The 24061-nt window shown below is 41.3% G+C and overlaps 1 protein-coding gene across 1 annotated transcript in view; it reads right to left on the bottom strand.

Annotated features, from left to right (window-relative positions):
- Positions 1–24061, bottom strand: part of LOC119780235 (calcium-dependent secretion activator 1) — a gene marked incomplete at its 3' end in the record, with an annotated part of 164303 nt that overhangs the window by 132740 nt on the left and 7502 nt on the right. Inside the window, exons 3-7 of the mRNA XM_038280190.1 lie at positions 12895–12975; positions 11362–11598; positions 7977–8098; positions 760–871; positions 545–681 (exon numbers count right to left, since the gene is read on the bottom strand). Coding sequence (XP_038136118.1) covers positions 545–681; positions 760–871; positions 7977–8098; positions 11362–11598; positions 12895–12975 — 689 coding nt within the window. The remainder of the gene's footprint in view (positions 1–544; positions 682–759; positions 872–7976; positions 8099–11361; positions 11599–12894; positions 12976–24061) is intronic.

Below are 24061 nucleotides of genomic sequence, written 5' to 3'. Positions count from 1 at the left end.
GAGGTACGTCTGATCTTAATGTGTAAAAGCTTCAAAAATGAATCGGAAGGCACTTTTTTGCAAGCCAGAAAAGCGCCTGTAGCATCAGTCCAAATATGGTACTAAGATCCTCAACAAGGTCCCAGGCCGCTAGTGTATCAGAGATAGAGATGAAGGAGTCTCTGCTCCACTCAGGGGTATCTTTCTTCTAATTTCTGTTATAAATTTATAAGTAAAAAAAAAAAAAAAATAGTAGAAATACATAGAAATAGAATTAAATTGTTTTTTTTTTACCTAGTTGACCCCCAATTATTTTCAAAATATTATTTAAGACATCAGAAGACATGTGATGCACCTTTTGCCAGCAACAAACACCCTTACCAACTACAGCGAAAGACGTACTAAAATTAGTATGAAACGAAACTGGATAAACATATAGACACTAGTTGAACTCTGTAGTGCATCTCCAAAACATACCTTGAATGAAATTTGCATAAATATTACAAATCTATAGATTTTATTGTACTTTTTAAGGTCATCAGCCTAAAACAACACTTTAACTTACCCACAATGCTTCATGTTCTGTGGCTTATCCATGCGGATTGCTAGTTTTATCTTGAGGTCATCAGGGCAGCCTTTAGAAACTGTCATTTTATGGAGCTCACACTGTTTGGGACTGTTGGGAGTCGGATGAAGCACCACCTGGAAAAACATTCATTGCATTAGTTTCCCCTGTAAGAGAACAAATTAATGCATTAGTTAAATATATTGGTCTCAGACCCTTCCTAGCTCCTTGTCTTCCAATGCCAACACTCCAGTGCTTTCAGTGAACAGCTTTACTTTCACAGCAGGTAAAGGCTGGGTGGTTGTGAAGTCACCTTGGGTTCCCCAACTAGAAACAAGGACACAACAATAAAAGAAAGTTGAGTTTGAGCGCAGGAGTCAGGACTAAATCCAGCTTAACAGTGAGCAAGGATTATACATACACTGAGGATATTTTGGATATTTTAGGGTATTTCGTTATAAAAAAATATACATTATTTCATCACTTTTAAACAGAAACTGCAAATAGAAAACCCACCAAAAACATGCATGGTGCTAATACACAAATGCAAAGTCAAAACACTGCAAGTTGAGAAAAGAAGTAGCTCTGGGTTCTGGTTGACTTCTTTAGCACCAATTCACAACACATGTCATCTTAGGGCACTTTACAGTTCACCAGATCATCTACTTTCAACTTTGAAGGCTAGGCTCAAAACTTTCCTTTTTGATAAAGCTTCTAGTTAGAGTGGCTCAGGTTATCCTGATCTATCTCTATAGTTCTGCTGCTATAGGCTTAGACTGCTGGAGGACATAGGGACCCCTTTTTCATCATTCTGCTTCATTCTATCTCCATTCTCCCACTCTGCAGAATCTGTTAGTTCAATCTCTAACGTTCTGCTCTCTCTGCTTTTTCTCATAGTAGCTTCATCTGGTCTGTTCCTGTTTGGCTGTGACTCCATCCTGGAGAGAAATATCAGCTGTGCTGCTGCCATCAACACCTTTGTTTCTAGATGTTGGAGCTTGGCCTGTTTTCCAGTGTAGTCCTGTAGTGTGTGAGACAGACCTCAGCAAATGTCTGCCTCACGGACTAAAACTGGTAGTTGGTTCCACAGGAGAGGAGCCTGATAACTAAAAGATCTGCCTCCCATTCTACTTTTAGAAATTCTAGGAACCACTAGTAAACCTGCAGATTGAGAGCGAAGTGCTCTGTTAGGAACATCAGGAACAATCAGATCTCTGATATCAGATGGAGCTTGGCCATTTAAGGCTTTATATGTGAGAAGGAGGATTTTAAATTCTATTCTTGATTTAACAGGAAGCCAATGAAGAGAAGCCAGGATAGGAGAGATATGATCTCTCTTTTTCATTTTCATTAGAACTCTGGCTGCAGCATTTTGGATCAGCTGAAGGCTTTTAACTACAGTTTGTGGACTTCCTGATAGTAAAGAATTACAATAGTCCAGCCTTGAAGTAACAAATGCATGGACTAGTTTCTCAGCATCACCCCTGGACAGGAGATTTCTCATTTTTGCAATATTCCTCAGATGAAAGAAGGAAATTCTAGAAACCTCTTTGATCTGGGATTTAAATGACAGGTCCTGATCAAAAATAACACCAAGATTTTTTACTTTATTATCTGAAATCAGTTTAATCCCATCCAAATGAAGTGACTGACTAATCAGCTTCTTTTTCAGAGACTCTGGTCCAAAGACTATAACTTCTGTTTTATCTGCATTCAGAAGCAGAAAGTTAAGAGTCATCCAGGTTTTTATGTCTTCAAGACATGCCTGTAATCTATGTAATGGGTTAGCTTCATCTGGATTTATAGACAGATATAGCTGGGTATCATCAGCATAACAGTGGAAATTAATCCCATGCTGTCTAATAATTCTACCAATTGGGAGCATGTATAAAGTAAAGAGAATTGGTCCTAGCACTGATCCCTGTGGTACTCCACAGGTAACCTTTGAGCGTGTTGAAGATCTATCATTAACATGAACAAACTTCCCCACTCAGTGACACACCCACTGAGAAGCCCACTCTGGTGATTGGCAGCTCCATAGTCAGAAACGTGGCATTAGAGACACCAGGGACCATAGTCAAATGTTTGCCGGGGGCCAGAACGGGCGACATCAAATCCTACCTGAAACTACTGGCTAAGGATAAGGTTAAATACAGTAAGATTGTTATTCACGCTGGTGGTAATGACACCCGGTTACGCCGATCGGAAGTCACTAAAATTAGTGTTGCTTCGGTGTGTAAGTTTGCCAAAAAAATGTCGGACTCCGTAATTTTCTCTGGTCCCCTCCCTGATCTGACCAGTGATGACATGTTTAGCCGCATGTCGTCATTTAACCGCTGGTTGTCTAGGTGGTGCCCTGAAAACAACGTGGGCTACATTAATAATTGGCAATCCTTTTGGGGAAAGCCTGGTCGGATTCGGAGAGACGGCATCCATCCCACTTTGGATGGTGCAGCTCTTCTTTCTAGGAATCTGGCCACATTTATTAGTCCTCCAAAACCCTGACCACCCAGGGTGCAGACCAGGAAGCAGAGTTGTAGTTTAACACACATCTCTGCAGCTTCTCTACTGTTACCCACTCTTTACTCCATCCAGACAGTGTCTTGCCCACGACCAAAATATAATAAATTAGCAAAGATTCCCAAAGGAGTAAATCATGATAATCTAATTAAAATCAAAATAACTCCAATTGGGGAAAAAGTTAAAACAATTAAATGCGGTCTGCTTAACATAAGATCGCTTTCCTCTAAAAGTCTACTAGTTAATGACTTGATTTGTGATAATCACATTGACTTGTGTTGCCTTACAGAAACCTGGCTGCAGCAAGAGGATTATGTGAGCATAAATGAGGCAACTCCTTCAAGCTATTTAAATTTTCACATCCCCAGAAGTTCTGGGCGAGGAGGAGGAGTAGCAACAATCTTCCAGTCTGACTTACTGATTACTCCCAAAACAGTTAATACCTACAACTCTTTTGAACATTTAACCCTTAATTTCCCTGATCCAAATTTCAAGGCAAGAAAACCTCTTCTTTTTGTAACTTTGTATCGTCCACCAGGTCCTTACTCTGAATTTTTAGATGAGTTTTCAGAGTTCCTTTCTGATTTGGTATTAAATACTGACAGGGTCATCATAGTGGGAGATTTTAACATCCATGCTGACATTGAAGGCGATAGCTTAAGAGCAGCCTTTAATGCTATCTTAGACACTATTGGCTTTGTTAAAAATGTGAATAGTCCCACACATTCTCATCTTCATACTTTGGATCTTGTGCTGACATACGGCATAGAATGTGAAGAAATAACAGTATTTCCTCACAACCCTGTCCTCTCTGACCACTTTCTAATAACCTTCAGGATTACTTTAACAGAGTTCTCCTCCCCCAAAAGAAGGTTCAATTTTAGTAGATCTTTATCAGATAGTGCAGTTATAAATTTTAAAGAATCGGCTTCACTTTCTCTCTCCTCTGTGTCACTGAGCAGAGCTGCAGAGTGCAAAAGCTTAGCTTATTCCCCTTCACAGGTTGATGATTTTGTTGAGGGGGTTGCTAGTTCTCTGCGTATTGCCTTAGACAACGCAGCTCCTTTGAAAATGAAAACCGTTAAAAATAGAAAGCTTGCTCCTTGGTTTAATGCAGAGCTGCGTACTTTGAAGCAAAATGCTAGGAAACTGGAGAGAAAATATCGCTCCACAGGCCTGCGAGAGTCCTTCCTAGTCTGGAAAAATGGTTTACTGCTGTATAAGAGGACCCTTTGTAAAGCAAGAGCAGCATACTTCTCCTCATTAATAGAGGAGAATAAGAATAATCCTAGATTTCTTTTTAATACAGTTGCCAAACTCACCCAGAGCCATAGCTCTGTTGAACTGTCCATTCCACCTGCTCTTAGAAGCAATGATTTTATGGGATTCTTTATAAATAAGATTGATCTTATTAAAAATAAGATCATAAGCACTCCTCTATCCGCGATTGTACCTGAGGTAGTCATGGAATCTGAACCGGGTTTAGACTGCTTTGATCCAGTTGAACTTTCTGAGTTAGCAAAATTATTGTCTTCATCTAAGCCTTCAACTTGTATGTTAGATCCAGTTCCAACCAGGTTATTTAAGGAGGTATTCCCTTTGATCTCCTCCTCCATTTTAGATGTGATTAATCAATCTCTGTTACAGGGATATGTACCTAAAGCTTTTAAGGTTGCTGTAATTAAACCTCTGCTTAAGAAACCGTCTCTTGACCCAGATGACTTGGTCAATTATAGACCTATATCCAATCTTCCCTTCTTATCCAAAATTCTTGAGAAAGTAGTTGCCAAACAAGTTTTCGATTGTAATTCTTTACTATCATACTTTCTCTCCAGTTTCCTAGCATTTTGCTTCAAAGTACGCAGCTCTGCATTAAACCAAGGAGCAAGCTTTCTATTTTAAACTTTTTTAATTTTCAAAGGAGCTGCGTTGTCTAAGGCAATACGCAGAGAACTAGCAACTTCATCCACAAAATCATCAACCTGTGAAGGGGAATAAGCTATGCTTTTGCACTCTGCAGCTCTGCTCAGCGACACAGAGGAGAGAGAACGTGGAACAAATTCTGTAAAATTTATAGCTGCACTATCTGATAATGATCTGCTAAAGCAGAACCTTCTTTTGGGGGAGGAGAACTCTGATAAAGTAATCCCAGAGGTTATTAAAAAGTGGTCAGAAAGCACAGGGCTGTGAGGAAATACTGTTATTTCTTCACATTCTATGCCGTATGTCAGCACAAGATCCAAAGTATGAAAATGAGAATGTGTGGGACTATTCACATTTTGAACAAAGCCAAAAGTGTCTAAGATAGCATTAAAGGCTGCTCTTAAGCTATCGCCTTCAATGTCAGCATGGATGTTAAAATCTCCCACTATGATGACCCTGTCAGTATTTAATACCAAATCAGAAAGGAACTCTGAAAACTCATCTAAAAATTCAGAGTAAGGACCTGGTGGACGATACAAAGTTACAAAAAGAAGAGGTTTTCTTGCCTTGAAATTTGGATCAGGGAAATTAAGGGTTAAATGTTCAAAAGAGTTGTAGGTATTAACTGTTTTGGGAGTAATCAGTAAGTTAGACTGGAAGATTGTTGCTACTCCTCCTCCTCGCCCAGAACTTCTGGTTATGTGAACATTTCAATAACTAGAAGGAGTTGCCTCATTTATGCTCACATAATCCTCTTGCTGCAGCCAAGTTTCTGTAAGGCAACACAAGTCAATGTGATTATCACAAATCAAGTCATTAAATAGCAAACTTTTTGAGGAAAGATAACTTATGTTAAATAGACCACATTTAATTGTTCTCTTCTCCCAATTGGACTTATTTTTATTGTAATTAAATTATCATGATTTACTCCTTTGGGAATATTTGCTAATTTATTAGATTTTGGTCGTGGACAAGACACTGTCTGGATGGAGTAAAGAGTGGGTAACAGTAGAGAAGCTGCAGAGAGGTCTGTTAAACTACAACTCTGCTTCTTGGTCTGCACCCTGGGTGGTCAGGGTTTTGGAGGACTAATAAAGATATACGGCCCTTACCAGTCAAAGACAGCAAAATGGCAGCAACATCCCCTCCAACTTCCAGCCACTGGCCTTCTGATGGGTGTGCAAATGTTTCTTACTCTGACTCCACACTTTCACTGAATTACAGGGTCCGACCAGCAGATAATGCCTCTCTTCAGATCTTAATGTCCACAAATCTTGACTGAAATAATATCTAATATGTTTAAATAGAAATTGTAGGGGACCAGCCAAAGGCCAATCAAAGGAAAGTGGGGGAATTTTGAATGGCTACTACACAATGGCAGCCCACTGTTAACCCAAGGGGATGTGTTACAGTAAATGCAGAGATTTAGGGATAGTGGCCTAGTGGTTGGGCATAGAGCTTGGATTCCTGAGGTTCTAACTTTGAGTCCCACTCCCACGGACTGCTACTCTGGGTCCCTGAGCAAAGACCCTTAACCCCACACCGCTCCCCGGGAGCCGCACAATGGCGGCCCATTGCTTCCCAAGGGAATAGGTTAAATGCAGAGTAAATTTCATTGCTCTGTACTTGTGACAATGAGATGACAATAAAAAAGCTGGAAATGTAATTGTGTAGAAATGCAGAAATTGTGTGTAAATGTAATGGTGTCACAGCCAAACAAGAACAGACCAGATGAAGCTACAATGAGAAAAAGCAGAGAATTCATAAAGTTAGTGGTTGAACTAACTACTACTGCAGAATGGGAGAATAGAGATTAAATTAAAAGGGGTCCCTATGTCCTACAGCAGTCTAAGCCACAGCAACATGGAGGGGGCAAAGCACCTTTTTCCCCTTTCAACTCACTTTACATCAGCCATGATCTGCTATTACAGTATATAAGGGCCGTTTCTCAATATGTGTACTAGTGCATTCTCATGTCCTCATAGAACATCATCAGCCTCAGGCCAGCACTGTTCCAATTCACAAGAACACAAGACTGAGAACTGACAAGGTCCCTGGATCTATGCCCTATGTATGCACCGCAGAAGCATCTTCCAGGTTAGCGCTCAGTATTCTAGCTGGTCAAACTTCACGGGTCGTTTTCCGCAATCGTGGTCATGAAAACAAAAAAGCCGGCCTCCTGTCTGCTGCACTGTCTGCGTTCATCTACAATTTGGTAGAGGTGCAGCGGAGTGTTTTTTGTGAAAATTGACACCGATCTAGCTCCATACAGTTTTGGTATGCTGGTAAAGATTCTCAATCATCCAGGTCATAGTCATTCTAAAAAAGTTAAAAAAACAAACCACTGTACTTTGTTTTCCAAGTTTGAAGACGTTTTGCTTCCCATCCAGGAAGCTTTTCAATTCAGAATGTGTGGATTAGCGTTAAGTTCCAAGCTTTATAGAGTAACCCAACAACGCCTTGTTGTGGTTTAGAAAACATGCAAACTGAACCAGAAGAACAGGTCCACCCCTTTGTAAAAGGCAGTTGCTGAGATATTTGTTGGCCTGCAATATCCTATGCTGGCCTATGCCTCTGAAAAGGGAGTTGTTAGGATAATTGTTGGCCTGGCCGACCAGGCGAGATGTTTTGGTCCCCAAATAGCGACGGGGGTTTAGATGAAGCAGGAAGGAATCAACTCTATTGCTGCGTTTTAGGTTTTTGAGAGACGGAACCTGAGAACACCAGGTTGTTTTTTCTCTCTTAACATAAATGGCTTCCTTCACACCCGTTTCAAACCACATTTCCAGTGGTTTGATTTTTTTTACTTTTTTTAAATACAGCTTTTTGACCTTCAGTGTGAGACTGACCAGAGCAGAAAAACAGGAGAACTTTGCAAACAGCGAGTATTTCCTTTTTTCTACTCGTGGAAAGCCTTATGCATACATTCAATTTTAGCATTTTACCAACGACATCATTTTATCAAATGTCTGGGGGGGGGGTTACATACATTGGTTTGGAGGCTTCAGCTTGGTCTGTCTGTAGCTTGTGTCCTCCTTCGACCTCCATGGTGCAGTAAACTATTCTGTTTGATGCCAAGGATTTCAGACCCTGCACCTCCATTATAACCACCTGGAACAAATAGAACCCAGTTGTGTGATTAGCTTAAAGACTGAACAACATAAGGCTCTTCAAATGTTTATTTTTTTCATGTCATCACACATAACAGTGGTCTCTTGCTTAAATTAACAGTAGCAAAGGACAATTCCATTCAATCACAAAGAGCATCCCTTAAAATGTATTATTGAACCGACGTTTAAAGGTCACTTGGTAAGAAAAAAAATAAATGGAAACTAACGTAGAAGAAAAAGGGCATCTTAAAAAAAAGTTTCAAAATCTTAGTGGAGCAAAGTCTAATGTTTTCAAACATGAAACTAGATTAAATTAGATGTAATAACACATGTATGTCTTCGGTAACAAAAAATGTCAATGACAGTTTAAAAAAGGGCGTGAATAATCAACAGAACGTTGCCTGAATGCATGCTAACCGGACTAGCATCTGACGTCCATATGTCTGAGGTAAAGCGTACGTGCAGTGGGTTCTTATTGATCAAGTTGTGGGTGTGTGTTGCAACGTTATTAAGGGCATGGGAGAAGAGGCGATGGCTCGGGATGGTGTAACGGGGCGCCAAAAGTGGTATCAAATTACATAAACTCGGGTTCTCAACGACAGAAAAAGGCTGGTTGTCGAGCGCGATAAATACCATCACTTTGTTGTTCAAAGCTTTTCCTTTTTCACTCTCTTGAAAAGTTTTCACAGCTTTCAAAAACCATCTAAATGTAGACATCTGTTCTCCGCGTTCTCTAGCGTGAAGACACGTTTCTTCATTAACAGTCGGTGTCACTATCCGATCCATCCCAGAAGCACGACCAGTCCTGCTCGTGCGTGAACAGAAAAACTTCCAGGTAGGCAATACTTAGTTTTTCTTACTTTTTTATTCTTTTGTCTTTTTTGTATTTGCGGAAATATTGCATATTCTTAAAAAAAAAGCCATACACTTAAATAGCCTTTAGAATGATAATGTGACTGCTCTGAGCCTGTGCGATGATGATGTCACGCAATACAATGGAGAGAATGTAAAACTAATAGATTTTTTTCCAGAAAAGTCTTTAATATTTTCTATGCAATGTAGTTTAGCATTCATTATTGTTTTTAGTATATAATTAGTATTTCCAGTTCCGTTGTTATGTAGTTTTTCGGGTATCTGTATCGCTTATTATTTTGTTTGCGCATGCAAAGGAGGGATTGGGCTTCCGGGGCAGCTCGGGAAGTGACAGTCAGGTAATGAAGGAGCCATGCTTGGGTCCTGCTAGTAAGGCGCTGCTCTTCCCGAATAAAAGTACACCCGATTTAATTGATTTATCGGCTATTTGTACCAGTAAAATATTTTATTGGTCCGATAAATATCATGCATCCCTAATAAGAATGCATTTTTATTTAATTTGAGATCAATGCAAATATTTTACAAAATTAACTAAATGCCTCTTTTTTTAAATAAAAATCTACTTTTGTCATGATCTGCTGTGGTAACTGGCCTTAAATGCTCATGCCTTTCACCTGCTTCACCCCTTCCAGCTCATAATTAACGTTCATCCCATCCACCTGCCAGTTTCAGTTATATGGGGCTCAGTTCCAGATATCATGGCCGAGATCATTAGATGTTGTTCTCCATTCAATCTGTTCAGTTCTGTTTATTCTAAGGTTCATGTCCTGGACCCTGGCAGCAAGAGGAAAGAGGGGTTTGTGTCTGTCTCGTCTCCTAATCGTCCATTGTTCCTCCCCTGATGAGTCCTCTGGGTTTTTGGCTCTATAGGCGTGGAGGTTCAGTTTTTATCCCAGTAAGTCTGGCTCCAAGGTGGAGACCAGTTTAAAGATCCTGCTTAAGTTCTGGTTCCACGTCCTGTCTCAGCTACCCTCTTCCAGTCAGCCTGCCCATCTGCACCTGATCTTGTCTGCTCATGTGCGTGTCTGCCTGGTCACGCTTCTGACTCTGAACCTGCCTGCGAGCTCTAGGATGCCTGGAAACCTGGATCCTGCCTGTTCTGTCTGTTCCTGCCTGTTCTGAATCCCTGTCCAGGATCGGCTTCCTACAAGTCCTCTGGGACTGCGGCACCAAGGACACTCTGGGTGACGCATGCCACGTCATTCCTCAGTGCAGCAGCTGGATTGCGCCACTTTCCAGGGAGATGGACTGTACTGTTGAACCAGGTAAGTGACTCACTGAGATCATCATTTTCTGTCAGATGATCGTGGTCACTGTCTGAGATTGCCCCGCCCCCTCCTGCAGCATCTGCGGGCCGCAGATCCTAGCAGCTCCACTTTAGTTTCAGTTTGTTTATGTTTTTATAATAATAAACGTTTTGAACTTTCCTACTGACTTGTTGTCTTGTTGTCCCTCTGCTGTAAGGAATTAATAAAGTGATTCTGATTCCTATTCATGAATCTCTTTGGCAGATTTCAAATGAGCCATTTTGATCTAGATTAATTCCAAGATGACAATAAGATTATTGTAGATTAAAAAATTTACCTTTGCCCACCTTCAATTTATAAGTAAAGTGTTTTACTTGTATTGTAGAAGCAATTTTATTGTCTTATATCAGAATCAGAAATCAGAATGTATCCTACAACATGGCCCTATACTTACTTCGCAACAAAACTTAAAGGTCAGTTTTGAGTCTTAGTAACAGCATGGTCTCCAAGGCTGCATGAGGGGGTTTGGCAAAAACAGAGAACTTCTGTGTAAACACCTCTTGAGAGTCGCAGTGACTTTGACGCAAATCAGCACACGTGAATTCCAGTAAGATGTCGACACAATATTCCTGTGCATGTGCAGTTACGTAATGTGTTGTGGAAACTATAAAGGCTGGTTCAAATGGACTGAAGGTTGGGGGAAATAACAGATGTGAGGACATAGCGCTGAATGCAAGAAGTGTTTAAGACAGCTGTATGAATTCGGTTTTGTAAATAAATGTTCCCCCCCTCTGGATGATAGATGGTGTGAATCGTGGCCTTATTTCTGTCATAAGGGAATTCTACCAATGAGCTTCCATAGTATATATATTGTTTTGTACATCCCTTTGCCCCTTGAGCTGCTTTGGTTGTCATAACAAACTTCAGAAATAACAGTTGACTGATTGATTTACTTTCTGATTCTGAACATTATGATTTTACACAATCTAAACAAACAAACCCATTAAGATCAACTTCAGATATGACTGAGAAGAAATCGGGTAAATGCATTTTAAAGTCATTAGAACATGCATTTTATCCGTTTCTATATATTTCTTATATAATGCTGGTTTTTAGAGATTTTGTCTTTTGGGAAATGTCTTACCTCCAGGGTGAAGGACAAGACAACATCAGACTTTGAGAGCAGGTTTTCATCCTCCTGACCCATGTCCATAATAGAGGTGTTGTGTCCACGTTTCAGCTTCTGCAGCTTGAACTCGCCCCCCTTGGACACGGGCATGCTCTCCAGGTTTGCCATCAGCAGATTGACGGACGATCGCAGCTCCTCGATGTACATGGCCTCCATCTCTCTGGAAACGAACCTCGGAAACCTTTCTCCAAGCTTAACGAAACAGGAGAAGAACAGTTTAATCATCCAGCTGAAATAAGCTGCATCCTGTTTGATCTAAAGCATCCACGTCCCGCCTCTGTGAATTGAAGATTTCCTATCGTCATCATATCTTCTTCTACCTTGTTTGGCTTCATTCTGTTTTTCCAGTTTTTCAGCATTTTAATGTTTAAAACTGGAGTAGCACATATTCAATTTTAGAGAAGGAAAACAAATGAATGAGTCAGTAATAAAAACAAACCCACACCATCATTTCAAGTTCACTTGAGTAATATGACTCCTCCACTGCCGCCCTCCCTCACCCCTCTCACCAGCTCGTTCCTTTTTCATCTCTGCCTCCAATCCCTCCAACTGCTGCACTGGTTTCCGGTTTAATGTAAAATAGAATTAAAAGTTATCCTAAACACATTCAGTCCTTCCCAGCCTTCCCTCTTATGTGTCAGATCTCCTACTTGTTGCCTCCCCCTCTTAGGTCATCTTCATAGTAAAGCTTTTGCTTCCCTGCTTCACTAAAACAGAACTCCCTCCCTGTCATGATTTGGTTCTGTTTAAGTTTTCTTTTTGGGTTTTCATTGGTTTCTAATTCCATGTTGTTTTATTCTAGTCATTTTCTGGTTGTATTTGAGGTCTAATGTGTTTCTAGTTTACCCTCTGCTGCCCTCTTGTGTCAGTCTCCATCGCCTAGCTCACTTCTTGATTCTTCTGCCCACACCTGCTCCCATTCTGCTGATTAGCCTGGTCTTTGTTTAGTCACCCGTTTATACACCTCCTTTTACGTCACTGTTTGCTGGTCATCATCATTTTTTATCCTCATGAGGGGTTATTTTGTTTGTAGACTGCTGTTGCCCCTTTGGATATTAAACCTGCAAGAAACCACCTAAGCTTCCATGTCTGCATTTGGGTCCTTCAAACCTCGACTCAACCTGCCAGAAATTCAAAAACCTCACTCTCTCCCCCTGTTTAAGTTAAAAATGTGCTTCTTTAGAAAATCATATAGTTTTTTTTCTGTTTTATAGTGTTTCTTTTAATTACTAATTACCGATAACCTGTCCCTGACGAGGGCTTTGAAATATTGTTAGAATCATCATTCATACAAATAGCTGATTTTGCTATTAAACTTTCACAGGAAATAGTAATTGAATATTTAAATTATAGTAAAACAAGCAAGTTAGTAACAAACAGAAAAATATATAGAACAAACATTTCTTCTAAAGATAATTCTTATAGTCAAACTATGACGTAATTTTACAGGAACATCCTTAAAAATGTCCATTAGTCTTTTCTTTTTACCCGAGCGATATGATCTGCCATCTGCAGCCGTCCATCCAGTTCTCTTCTTATTTGCGCTGCCTGCTCATCGGGATTGTCCAGCTTGGAAAGAACAGATAAGCAGCAGTTAATTTAGACACCAACTGAAAAAACATCCACGTTTACAAACAAAAAAGCACACTTTTAATCAGAGCACATTAGAAATATGTTTAAAAGGGTATAAAATACGTCAATTGATGGTTTATTTCTAAAAGGTGCAGTGAGTAATTGAAGAATTACTGATTTCTTAAAGGTAAAACCTATACCTCAGAAATTAGGCTAACTGAGGATGCTAATCTTTTATTATCTAACGTTCTGCTCTCTCTACTTTTTCTCATAGTAGCTTCATCTGGTCTGTTCCTGTTTGGAGAGAAATATCAGCTGTGCTGCTGCCATCAACACCTTTGTTTCTAGATGTTGGAGCTCGGCCTGTTTTCCAGTGTAGTCCTGTTTCTCTGACTGTGACTAACTGGATGTGCTCTCTTCATCCTCTGACATGGGAGCTGGCTCGGAGCTCTTCTGCCTGGCTGTGTGTTTCCTGGACGGGGCCGCCTGTGGAGCTGGTTGACAGTTGCCTTTTGTATCTATGCTTCTTTTTCTATGTCTGCTTCTGTCTCCTTGAACCCCAGTGGGCCTCAGCAGATGGCCGCTCACACTGAGCCTGGTTCTGCTGGAGGTTTCTTCCTGTTCAAAGGGAGTTTTTCCTCTCCACTGTCATTACAAGCATTCTTGGTGTGAGGGATTGCTTTGGAATCGATGAGTCAATGCACTCAGCTGGTTTTCCTTAGATAGAAAATTTTAAATCAATCTGACTGGATGATCTGGTTGAATTGTTTCTCTAAAGTGCCTTGATATGACATGCGTTGTGAATTATCACTATATAAGTAGACTGAATTGAAATAAGGAGACATTTGTGGTATCAGATCAAATATTCTCAAAGCGACATAATAATTGAACTTTATTAATCCCACACTGGAGAAATGTACCTATGCATTTTACCCATCCCCTTGGGGAGCAGTGTGCTGCCATTCTACCACACCATTCTGACACGCAGTGTGGGTTAAGGGCAGTGACGTGCGGTCAGGGGAGGCAGGTGAGGCAGTGCCTCACCAGCCATCATGGAAAGAAAGAAAATATATAATCATAAAGTAATTTAAATTGTTATATTCATCCGGTGGTTTGTACTAAAAAATATTCATTTTTCACGTAGCTTCACCAATTTCGATTTTTATTTGTTCAAAATCGCTGAATTTTCTTATTTTCCCATTCAAATGCTTGGAAGCGATGCCGGTGAGGCAGCAGCGAGCTCTGCCTCACCTTGGATTGCGCAACCCCTGGCTCTGCGCTGGCTGCAAAGCGGAGAGAGCATGTTGCTGTACGGCGTCAATAAAATGGTTTAAACAAATGTAATATGTGAACTTATTTCTAATAATTTGGCTTATGTATATAATGTACAGAGCTTTTTGTCACCAACTGTGTTTGTGTAACGTGTTTCGTGTAATGAGCGATTATAAACGGCAGAGAACAAGTTCGAGGTGAGGCAGGCAGTTCTCTTGCCTCATGGCAGGGGGTGCTCAAGAGACTGAAAACATAAGGCAGGAACAGGACGGATCAAGGAAGGCTTTCTTCCCTGGCAGTGATCTCCATTGAGACAGAGAGACTTTTAAAACTGAAGGAAGATAAGGAGGACTTCTATTCATTTATAAGTAAAGGTAAGACAGTAATAACATTTATTTTGTTTTGTTTTTTAAGGAAATGTGTGTTTTGTGAGCTACAGTTTGTATGTGTAAGGATGCAGAAGTGAAACATAACCTGTAAACTGCTGTCAATCTATGCATCTATTTGCAAATCTGATTCTGATGACGTCAGTGCCTCACCAGCTATGAACCTCACCGCACGTCACTGGTTAAGGGTCTTTGCAGTCAGTGGGAGTGGGGCTTGAACTCAAGACCTCTGGATTCCGAGTGCAATGCCCTAAACAGGCCGACCCTCCCTCCAAATCAAACATCAAGGGCCCACACTATTATGTTTATCTCCGTTAAAGAAAGAGATCCTGACTAAGAGAAGGATTATTAGGAGTCAGAAAAGATGACATAATTACATCACTTGTAATTATGATCAATTATGTTAGGGCAGAGACTGTCTAACTGCATCATGTCTGTTAACTAAATTATGAAAAGTTCACATCACTGTTACAAGTAGAGGACTTTCATGTTAAAGCTCTTTCAGCACTAATGACCTTGGTGAGAGGTTCATCACGATCAAGATATGTCCGAAAAACAAATACATTAATTTTTTTTTATTATAATGACTGTCAGGATGAATTAATATCACTTTAACTTAAAGACACCACTTTATAAATGGCAAATAATTCCCTAACAAAAACCAAAAAGCAGGACATATGTGCTTAAGATCACAATCTATGACTTCAGAGATTAAAAGCTGACTTTGGTAGTTCTGGGACTGTCCTGAAGTGGCTGTCCTTATAAATACAGAATTCACTGTGCATATAAACACTTTCTGTTGGAAGCAACTCCTATAGAGTAGAGTTCTCCTCAGGGATGTGTCTTAAACCCAGTTTTGTTTTTGTTAGTTAGACCTCTTGGTAAAATTATCCGCCAATATAAAATTTCTAACATCCGTTTGCTGATGATCGTCCACTCTTCATTCACACAGTCAGAGACTTTTATAAATGTAAAGGCGCACTGAAAAATCCCTGCAATTAAATTCAGAGGCTGCTCCAGATTAGAAAATTCACTCAGCTTGGTTTTCGGGGCTCCTCTGTTAGGTTGAACATTATAAATCTTGGCGGGATATTAGGGCTTAAAAGCTGTTCTAAACCCTGTTTTTATCATGTAAGAAATATCCAATCCAAGGCCGAATGTGTCTAAGGTTCATCTTGAAAGCCAGACTCCTTTATTTCTTCTTGTTTGGAATATTGCAGCTTTCTTTTTAATTGTTTTAGCAAAGTGGACCTTAAGCCCCTTTTCCACTGAAACCAGCAGGATTAAAAGCCTCTCGATTTGCTTTACCCTGCTGATAGAAATTCCAGGGAATTCATCAGCATGCTGTACCTATTTACTTTAAAAGCTACAGGACATTCAGCCTAATAGGAATTACAATTGCACTGGAAGGAAAAGTCAGTCAGTCTATAGAGTAGAGAAACAAGCAATACCTGCTCTCCTCTACAGCAGGAGATAAACAAACATGGCACTCAGGTATGGTACAAGTATGGTACTGTTTTATTTGGAGAACAGATTTTCTGATCCTGGAAAAACTCCCCTTTAAAATCCTGTATACAAAATAAAAGTAATACTTTATGTAACCCTTTTTTATGATCTTTTTCACTACAGAGGCACCAATAGCTGTAATGATGCTAATTCAGGCGGAGAAGGCTGAGCTTTTGGCATTTTGTTGTTAGAGCTTCTAAAACATTTTCAGTTTGCTTCATCACCAAAGAGATGTAAAAAGAACAGAACAACCAACAGACATGGTACAAGATATACAATAAAGTGACACCTAGATGCTATCGCTGCAGTATAAGTAGTATTATTTAATCTGACATGTACTCTGTGTTACCTGAAGATAATAATGTGGGCTTTCTGTGTGGAAGTTAATCTCTGAGTACCTGGAACCAAGCACCTGTAGTTATTTGTGAAAGTGCACTAGTGCATGTAAAGTTTATCAAAAGAAAAAATGCTCATTAGTGGTTTTGAAGAGCCGAAGAGGCGCCCCCCGAGAGTACTGAGTCCAGCGCCGGGAGACCCAAACCCCCAGACGCCCAAAGGAAGCTCAAGAGCGAAAGCACCAAGGAGGGGCCAGCCCAGGAAATCCAACCCCCACCAAGGGAGTAGGAGAGACAGCCCCGAGGAAGTACCCCAGCCACCGCAATGCCGGAGCCCCCTGGAGCCGCGGGGACGAGTCTGCGGGCTCCGCCGGCAGCCAGCCAACCCAAAGTGAGTCCAGCCATGGGCCCCAGGGATTCGAGGCCCCAGGTGCGGGCCACCCCCCAGCGGGAGCCCCAGCTGGGCCCCGCGGAGAAGCCACCAAGAATAAGCCAGTAGCCAGCTGGGCTTCCACCCCCAAACCCTGAGCTCCACCAGTGCACCGGCGAGCCCAGGCACCAGCCAGAGGAGGGAGAGCAGGATGGGGAAAATGGGCTCTGCACTTGGCAGAGACTTGAGATGTGCTTGGGAGAGGGAGTAGTTCAGACCCCCCAAAAAAACTCACAGTCTCAATCACGCCTACCCAACCCTAGTGCCCCCACTCACTCCACACAGACTCTGTAGAGATGAGCCAAAACAAAAATACGAACGCACATTCAAACATAACACTCACATCCAATAATACCAGGACCAAAGACCCAGCAGCACCGGTGGTTGGTCCCGGGATTATCGGATGAAACAATAAGTGAACCTAAAATCCGTATGAGGGGGTGACACCGCCACACCAACCCATCTCGTTCCTGCTTTGGGCCAGGTCCCCCAAACTGCACCCGGACCAGACCACCCCCAGCAAAAGCCCCCCCGGGATCGGGAACCACATGCCCCGCACAGGCCACATAAACAGAGCACCCCCCCCTAACTAATTCACCTAGCCACTTCCTCCCCTCAATTACTACATGCCCCTCCTTCGATCCTCTTTTGGGGAGAGCAGAAGTGACAGCCCTGGTACGGGCAGACCCCCCAGGCCACGCATCAGCTCTCTGGCAAGACTACGGACCAGGCTGCTCGTTTTTTTCTTCCAGGCCCCAGACTCCGGGTGGTCTGTGAGAAGACCCCGATCCTGCCTAAACCTGCTCGAATGTGGTGTTGTTGTGTGTTGCTCTAAGGTGTAATTAAAACTAGGAGTACCAAAGGGGGGTGTGCAGCACAGTCCACCCCCCCTCCGGAAGACTGGCGGTGCTAGCGCATCCCCCCAATTGACAACCCAGAACCCTCTAAATGCAAGAGAGTGTGGGTGGAGCCGACCGTGATGAGGCCCATGAAATAAGCCCCTGAAGGGGTAAGCATCTGCCATAAGGTGTTAATGTCCGTGCCCCTCCACCAGCTCAACAGGCCCGAGGCCCCCCAGCACACCAAAGGCCCAGGCAGGGCTGGACAGCCGGGTGACACCGGCCCAGACCTCAAGTAGCATTCCCCACAGAACCCGACGCCCCGCCAGGGCACCCGCCCGAGGGCAACGCACCCCATGGACCCCAGACCCCCGGACCCACCCAGCAGCAGCACAGCTACCAGGCCAGTAACCCACGTCCACCACCACGGTACTCCCCGAGAGTACGCAAGCAGCCACCTGGAGGTGTCCCGAGCCCCATCCCGATGGGGTTAACAAGCCCCGGGGTCAGACCCACCAGGCACCCCACTCCGAGTGCCCAGCCCCAAGGACCCAAGGACCCCTGAACCAGACCCTGCCCCTCAAAGTTTATCACATTATTGTTTTGTAGAATGTCAGGGTTATTCCAGATGGGTGTACGACTGCACGAGATAAGTGATGACTTATTTTTAAGAAATTCCCACCATGCTGTCAGGGAAGAGCTGATGTTACTATTTTTTTAAAACGTGAGTGCTGCTTGATATTAGAGCTAATATACGGCAAATCTGAAATTATGATATTACTGCATATTTCCTGTTCTGTGTCTATCCAGGGCTCATCTAAGGGATTATGTTTTATTCATTTAGAGATGTATTGTAATCTATTTGCTAAATAGTAGTGTTGGAAGTTAGGTAAATCTAGTCCCCCTCTGTCTTTGGTTTTCTGTAGTGTCTTTAAGCTGATACGAGGGGGTTTGTCCTTCCAAAGAAATGTAGAGATGGAAGAATCTAGAGATTTAAGGGAGATCGGAAGCGATTTCCATCTTTCTAGATCCTCTTCTATCTTTTTTAAAAGAGGGATGTGGTTGAGTTTTGGTAACTCAGCTAGTTTAGATGACACAGTAATTCCCAAATATTTGATATTTCCTGATTGCAACTGTAGACCTGAGGGATTCTGTAGAGACAATTAATTGGTAGTATTATAGATTTAGACCAATTTATAGAGTAATCTGACTTTTGAGAAAGATTCTAGTAATCTAATTACTTGAGGGAGGCAAGTGTTTGAGTGCTTGAGATAAAGTCATATATCATCTGCATAATGTCTAATTTTATTCTCTTTTTCATGTCTTTTATACCTTTAAACACATTAGTTTGTCTGATTGTAGCAACTAGAGGCTCAATGAAAATGGCAAAAAGTGAGGGGGGAGGGGGCATCCCTGCCTGCAGAGGCGCACCTTGCCTACAGGCAAACCAAGCAACTGCTTGGAGCCCCGAGCCGCTGAGGGGCCCCCGAGAGCCAGCTACTGTACACCCGGTAGATAAACAGCAACAGGCGAGCATGAAGTGGCAACGCTATAGTGACTGAGGAGATGCACAACCGCATATAAAAATTCAGATTGGATGGAATGTTGATTGACATTAGGGGTGTGCAAAATAATCGTCATATCGATGCATCGCGATTCTAAATTTTGTGATCTACTGCATCGATTCTTGAAGGCAAGAATCGATGATAAAAAAAAAAAAAAAAAAGAACAAATAAAATACATGAATGGTTGGCGCACATCAGCCAAACCAAGTGGAATACAATTTCCAGTCCAGCAGATGTCGCTGAGGATGTGTTGATGCTCTCTGCTTTGTGTCACAAGCATGTCCAGCCGTGGGATACTGCGACGAGTTATATGAAATAAAACATGGAGGACACTATGAAAATTCGCCCCGCAGCTCCATCACATTTCAAGTCAGATGCTTGGATGCATTCTGGCTTTAAAAACAAAGAAGGTAAAAATGAAATTGATATGTAGCACATAATTTGCAAAAGGGGAAATATACATTTGATGTTTTCGTTTCATTGGTTTAAAGGACCACTGAGGCCGTGTAAACGGCTCTGATTATCCTTATTTTGTTTTTTTAGGTTAGATGAATCCTAAGATCATTTTGTCAGTGTGTCCACGCCAGTAATAGTAATATTTCTGTCCAGTATTTGTTTTCATGGCAACACCTCCAAAAGTCATTTCAGTAAATACAGCTATGTATGAATTCAGTTGCTTTCAGTTATGTATCAATTAAAGACACGATCCAGATCACACCCAGTCAGTCAGCCACTGGTAAGGGCTGGATCTTTTTCTTACAGTGTTCAGTGAAAATATCGCAATGCATCGCAATATTTCAAGTATCATGATGCATGGTGATAGAATCGCATCGTGGCATGTGAATCGTGATTCGAATCGAATCATGACTTCTTTGCCAATACCCACCCCTAATTGACATTGGCTTTGCCCAGTCAAAATCCAGCCCTGCCCAGGTGGATGACTTCCCTCAATGAAAATGAACGTAGCCTAGCGAATGGGTGACGTTGTAGGCCTATCGTTCAGTAAATTGGAAAGCAATTATGTAACTCAGCTGAAGGAAAATGATTCATTTTCCATGTCTCAAGAGAGACTTTCAGGACTGGCGCTTATTTCTATAGAATATAGTGTGCAAAGGTCTTTGGATCTGGAGGACTTATGTCTGCATTTGCACAAGCCAAGGCCCGTAAGCAGCAATTCTGGAAGCAGTATAGGACCCCAATCATTTCACTACACTTACTATAACTACTTTATATTTTGTACAAAGTTTATATTGGGTTTTTAAAGTAATTTACTGTTTTTTTAAATTTTATTATACATTTATTTTGATTTATTAGTTTATTCTTTACTTTTATTCTTTTATATTTTCCAAAATAACAAGGTTGTTCATGTTTAGAACATTTGGAATAAAAAAAAAAAGGTTTTATTTAATACATTTTTCATTGGTGTCAGATTATTTATAGCCTAACATAATGGTGATGAACACTGGTCAGTAGGGCCCCCTAGGATTTTTTGCTTGGGGCCCCCACAGACTCTGAAATCGCCTCTGCCTGCCTGGTGCCCCTCTGGAGACAAAAGCTGGAAGATGTTTGATTATTTGTCCTGACAGGCTGTTGGAATGCTGTATATTAGCTTCTTTTTTAGCAGCAGATTAATTCAAGAGCATATACTAAAGACCTGTTATGTTCTAGCTGTAGAAAAAGTTCATTATCTTTTTCAAAAGAGAATACTAATTATATATTTAACTGCATTTTATGTTCGAACTATCACACAATGCTATACCTTTATTAAATTAGTTCCTAGATTAGTTGTTGCTTGATTCACGCAAGTCTGTAATCTTAATGACTTCTGCTCTCTGATCTGCAGCCCCTCCTTGTTGTATTTACCCACACCCTCAAGGAAGCACCGAGCTTAATCACGATGCAGCTAACCAAGAAACAACATGCCCACTTTCTGCGATCAGTGAGTGATGGGAGTGCAAGCCTGATCATTTCTGCTTAGAGTTGAGAAAAAGTGGCTCTTTTAGCAACTAATCAGCACTATTTCCAAGTAGAATTCTTTTTTTTTTTTTGCAGCTGCAAGAGATCTGCTTTATTCATTCAAAGAGACATTATGTATGTCTTTACTGGAAGGTATCTTTAAAATTTCCTTTTAATTTAACTCTTTATGACTAAAACACAGTTTGATGAGTAGAAACAGGCGATGACGCCTCAGTAATATCAGCCAGTAGCCTATTTTCCTGAATGTACTTCAGGTTGGAAGCTCCTGCACTACATTGCGGATATGACATCATCACATCCATGTTGAATTGGTCCAATCAGCAATCAATCTGAGTGTTACATCCAAGATGGATTTTGTGGATACTCAGAGGGGACCAGCATCCAGCTCAACTCAGACACCAATGGCAACTCCACCTAAGGTAAAATAGTTCCATTAAAAAAAAGTTGTGCAGTACAAGTGAAAGCTACGAAAACAAGGACAGAGGTGCTGCAGCTCTGTGTTTTGCCTACAGGTGGCAGCATCACTACAAAACTTCACGATGCCTCTTTAAATGTGCAGCACCAACATTGTCAAGGCACGTGTCTTTCTTTAAAAGAAAACAGCTAATATTTCATGAGCCTTAAAGTAACAAAAGCATGGACTTGTTTTCCAGCATCACGCTTGGACAGGATATTTCTCATTTTTGCAATATTCTGCAGATGAAAGAAGGAAATTCTAGAAACCTCTTTGGTATGGGATTTAAATGACAGGTCTTGATCGAAAATATGATTTGGTGTAAGAGGCAACCGCATGGAGAGCAGGATACCAGCTAATTTTCCAGTCGGTTACGTCAAAGCTATTGCCATATCTTGAGAGTGTTACCTTTGTTATAAAAATAATCTGTTAATCACAACCGGGGCATCTAGAACCATCAAGTCATCTCTATGTCATATATATATTGGTTCTGCCCAGCCACTGAACAAGGTGAGTCCAATCTGGTTTAACCTGTGCAGATTGGACTCGCATGGCTTAGTGGCAGGGCAGAACAGATAGATGAAATAGAGATGACTTGATGGCTCTAGATCCCCCGTCTATGCTGTTAATCGATTAAATAATTCTGTTTTGAAAAATTGCTCTTGTCATATAAAAAAGCAGTAAGATCCATCATTGGATAATAATTCTGGACATTCTGTACATCTCTTTGACAGCAATGATTACTAGAGCTGACAAACAAATGACACTAATGAACACAGTTAATATTAAGTGTGGGAACAGATAGCATGTTGTCTTCTTCTTCTTCTTTAGATTTAATTTTCCTTTTGGTCAGATGAAATACTCCAAACAACAACAACAGGCTGAGGTGACCCAAATCCGATTTTTTCGTGACCTGTATCTGATCTTTTCATGAAAGTCTTAAAAACACAGATCTGTTCATTTCCACTGCGACCCAGTCCACTTGGCTCTGTGGTCCTGAATCTGAAAGGTATCTGATATTTTCCAATGTGACCTATGTCTGAACAGCCAGGTCACATTTCATCCTAGCTGATCGTTTTTAACACTCAACAAAAGTCACTATTCTGCATCTTGTCAACAGTGGAAGACAAAGAAGCGGATCTTTGTTTTCAGCCTTCTTGAAAGGATTGCAGACAAAAAACTAACAAACAAAAATACTGTTCTGGTTGAAGCTAAAATTATTTTAGAAATATATGGGAAGTCATTTATAATCATAATTATATTCACTTATAGCATGGCATGGCAGCTGGATGCTGGGATACATCGGGTAAAAGTGAAAAAAAGAGCTATTCCACCTTTCTGATTCCTGATCCTCCACGGACGGGTTGGTCGTTGGATCGCCAACTTGAAGAGGGAGGATTTGCCATCGAACTTCTGGCCAGAGAAAAAACCCGTAATATGTAGCCAACATTTGGAAGAAGAATGTTTTCAAGATGACTTGGATAATAGCGCGTTGTGACAAACACCAGATACAGCACTGGGACTTGATCAACAGCCGATACCGCACCGTGACGTCACTAACCAGTAGGTGGCAGTAGTGTTCTTTGACAAACATGGATGCCTCCAGTAAAGCACATTCACATGAAAATTACTCTGAATTAAAAACACTGATCATTTATTGAACAGTGTGTAATAATTTCATATATTTTATTAATTTCATACATTTCGATTATTCAGTAAAACCCTCATTTGGACGATGGTCCAAATGATGCTTCATCCATTTTTGCTGGAGCACCCTGTTGTCTAAGCTGCTAGCAAAGGTATCTTTTATAACCTCAAATTAGGCCTGTGTGGTATCTGAGCCTGTTTGGGTGCAGTTTAGGTTTCTCTCTCTCTCTCTATCTGATAGGTGTGGCCACCTGTGCACACAAGGCATACAGTTAGTCTAAGTAATGTAGATAACATTTAGGTTATGTATCCTTTCGCTTTGGGGACCAGTGTCCATATTTCATCTTGACATGATGATGTGGAATCAGTTGTGGAATCTCTGCAACAAACCCCCGTTTTAGCCAAGGCCTCCACAGGCAAGTCACAGAGGTGTGACCAACAACCACCCCCCTCTGTGTGAGGACAGACAAAACCACAGAGCATACAGATTTCTCCCTCTTTTCTCTTTGCCTCCTGCGCTCTTAAACTAAAAGTATATACTAAAAGTATAAACTAAAGTGACCAGAAAAGTGACCAAAATAAATATAACAGATACATAAATAGAATATCCTATTTGGGTGGGAATAGTACACCACCAGCTTGTGGTAATTAAAAGATTGTAGGACTAGGCTA

This window comes from Cyprinodon tularosa, unplaced genomic scaffold (genome assembly GCF_016077235.1).
Source record: "Cyprinodon tularosa strain WSP-4 unplaced genomic scaffold, ASM1607723v1 ctg1024, whole genome shotgun sequence".
NCBI classification, from domain to species: Eukaryota; Metazoa; Chordata; class Actinopteri; order Cyprinodontiformes; family Cyprinodontidae; genus Cyprinodon; species Cyprinodon tularosa.
The sequence above is the reverse complement of the archived record's forward strand: the minus strand, read 5'-3'. Positions and strand labels throughout refer to the sequence as shown.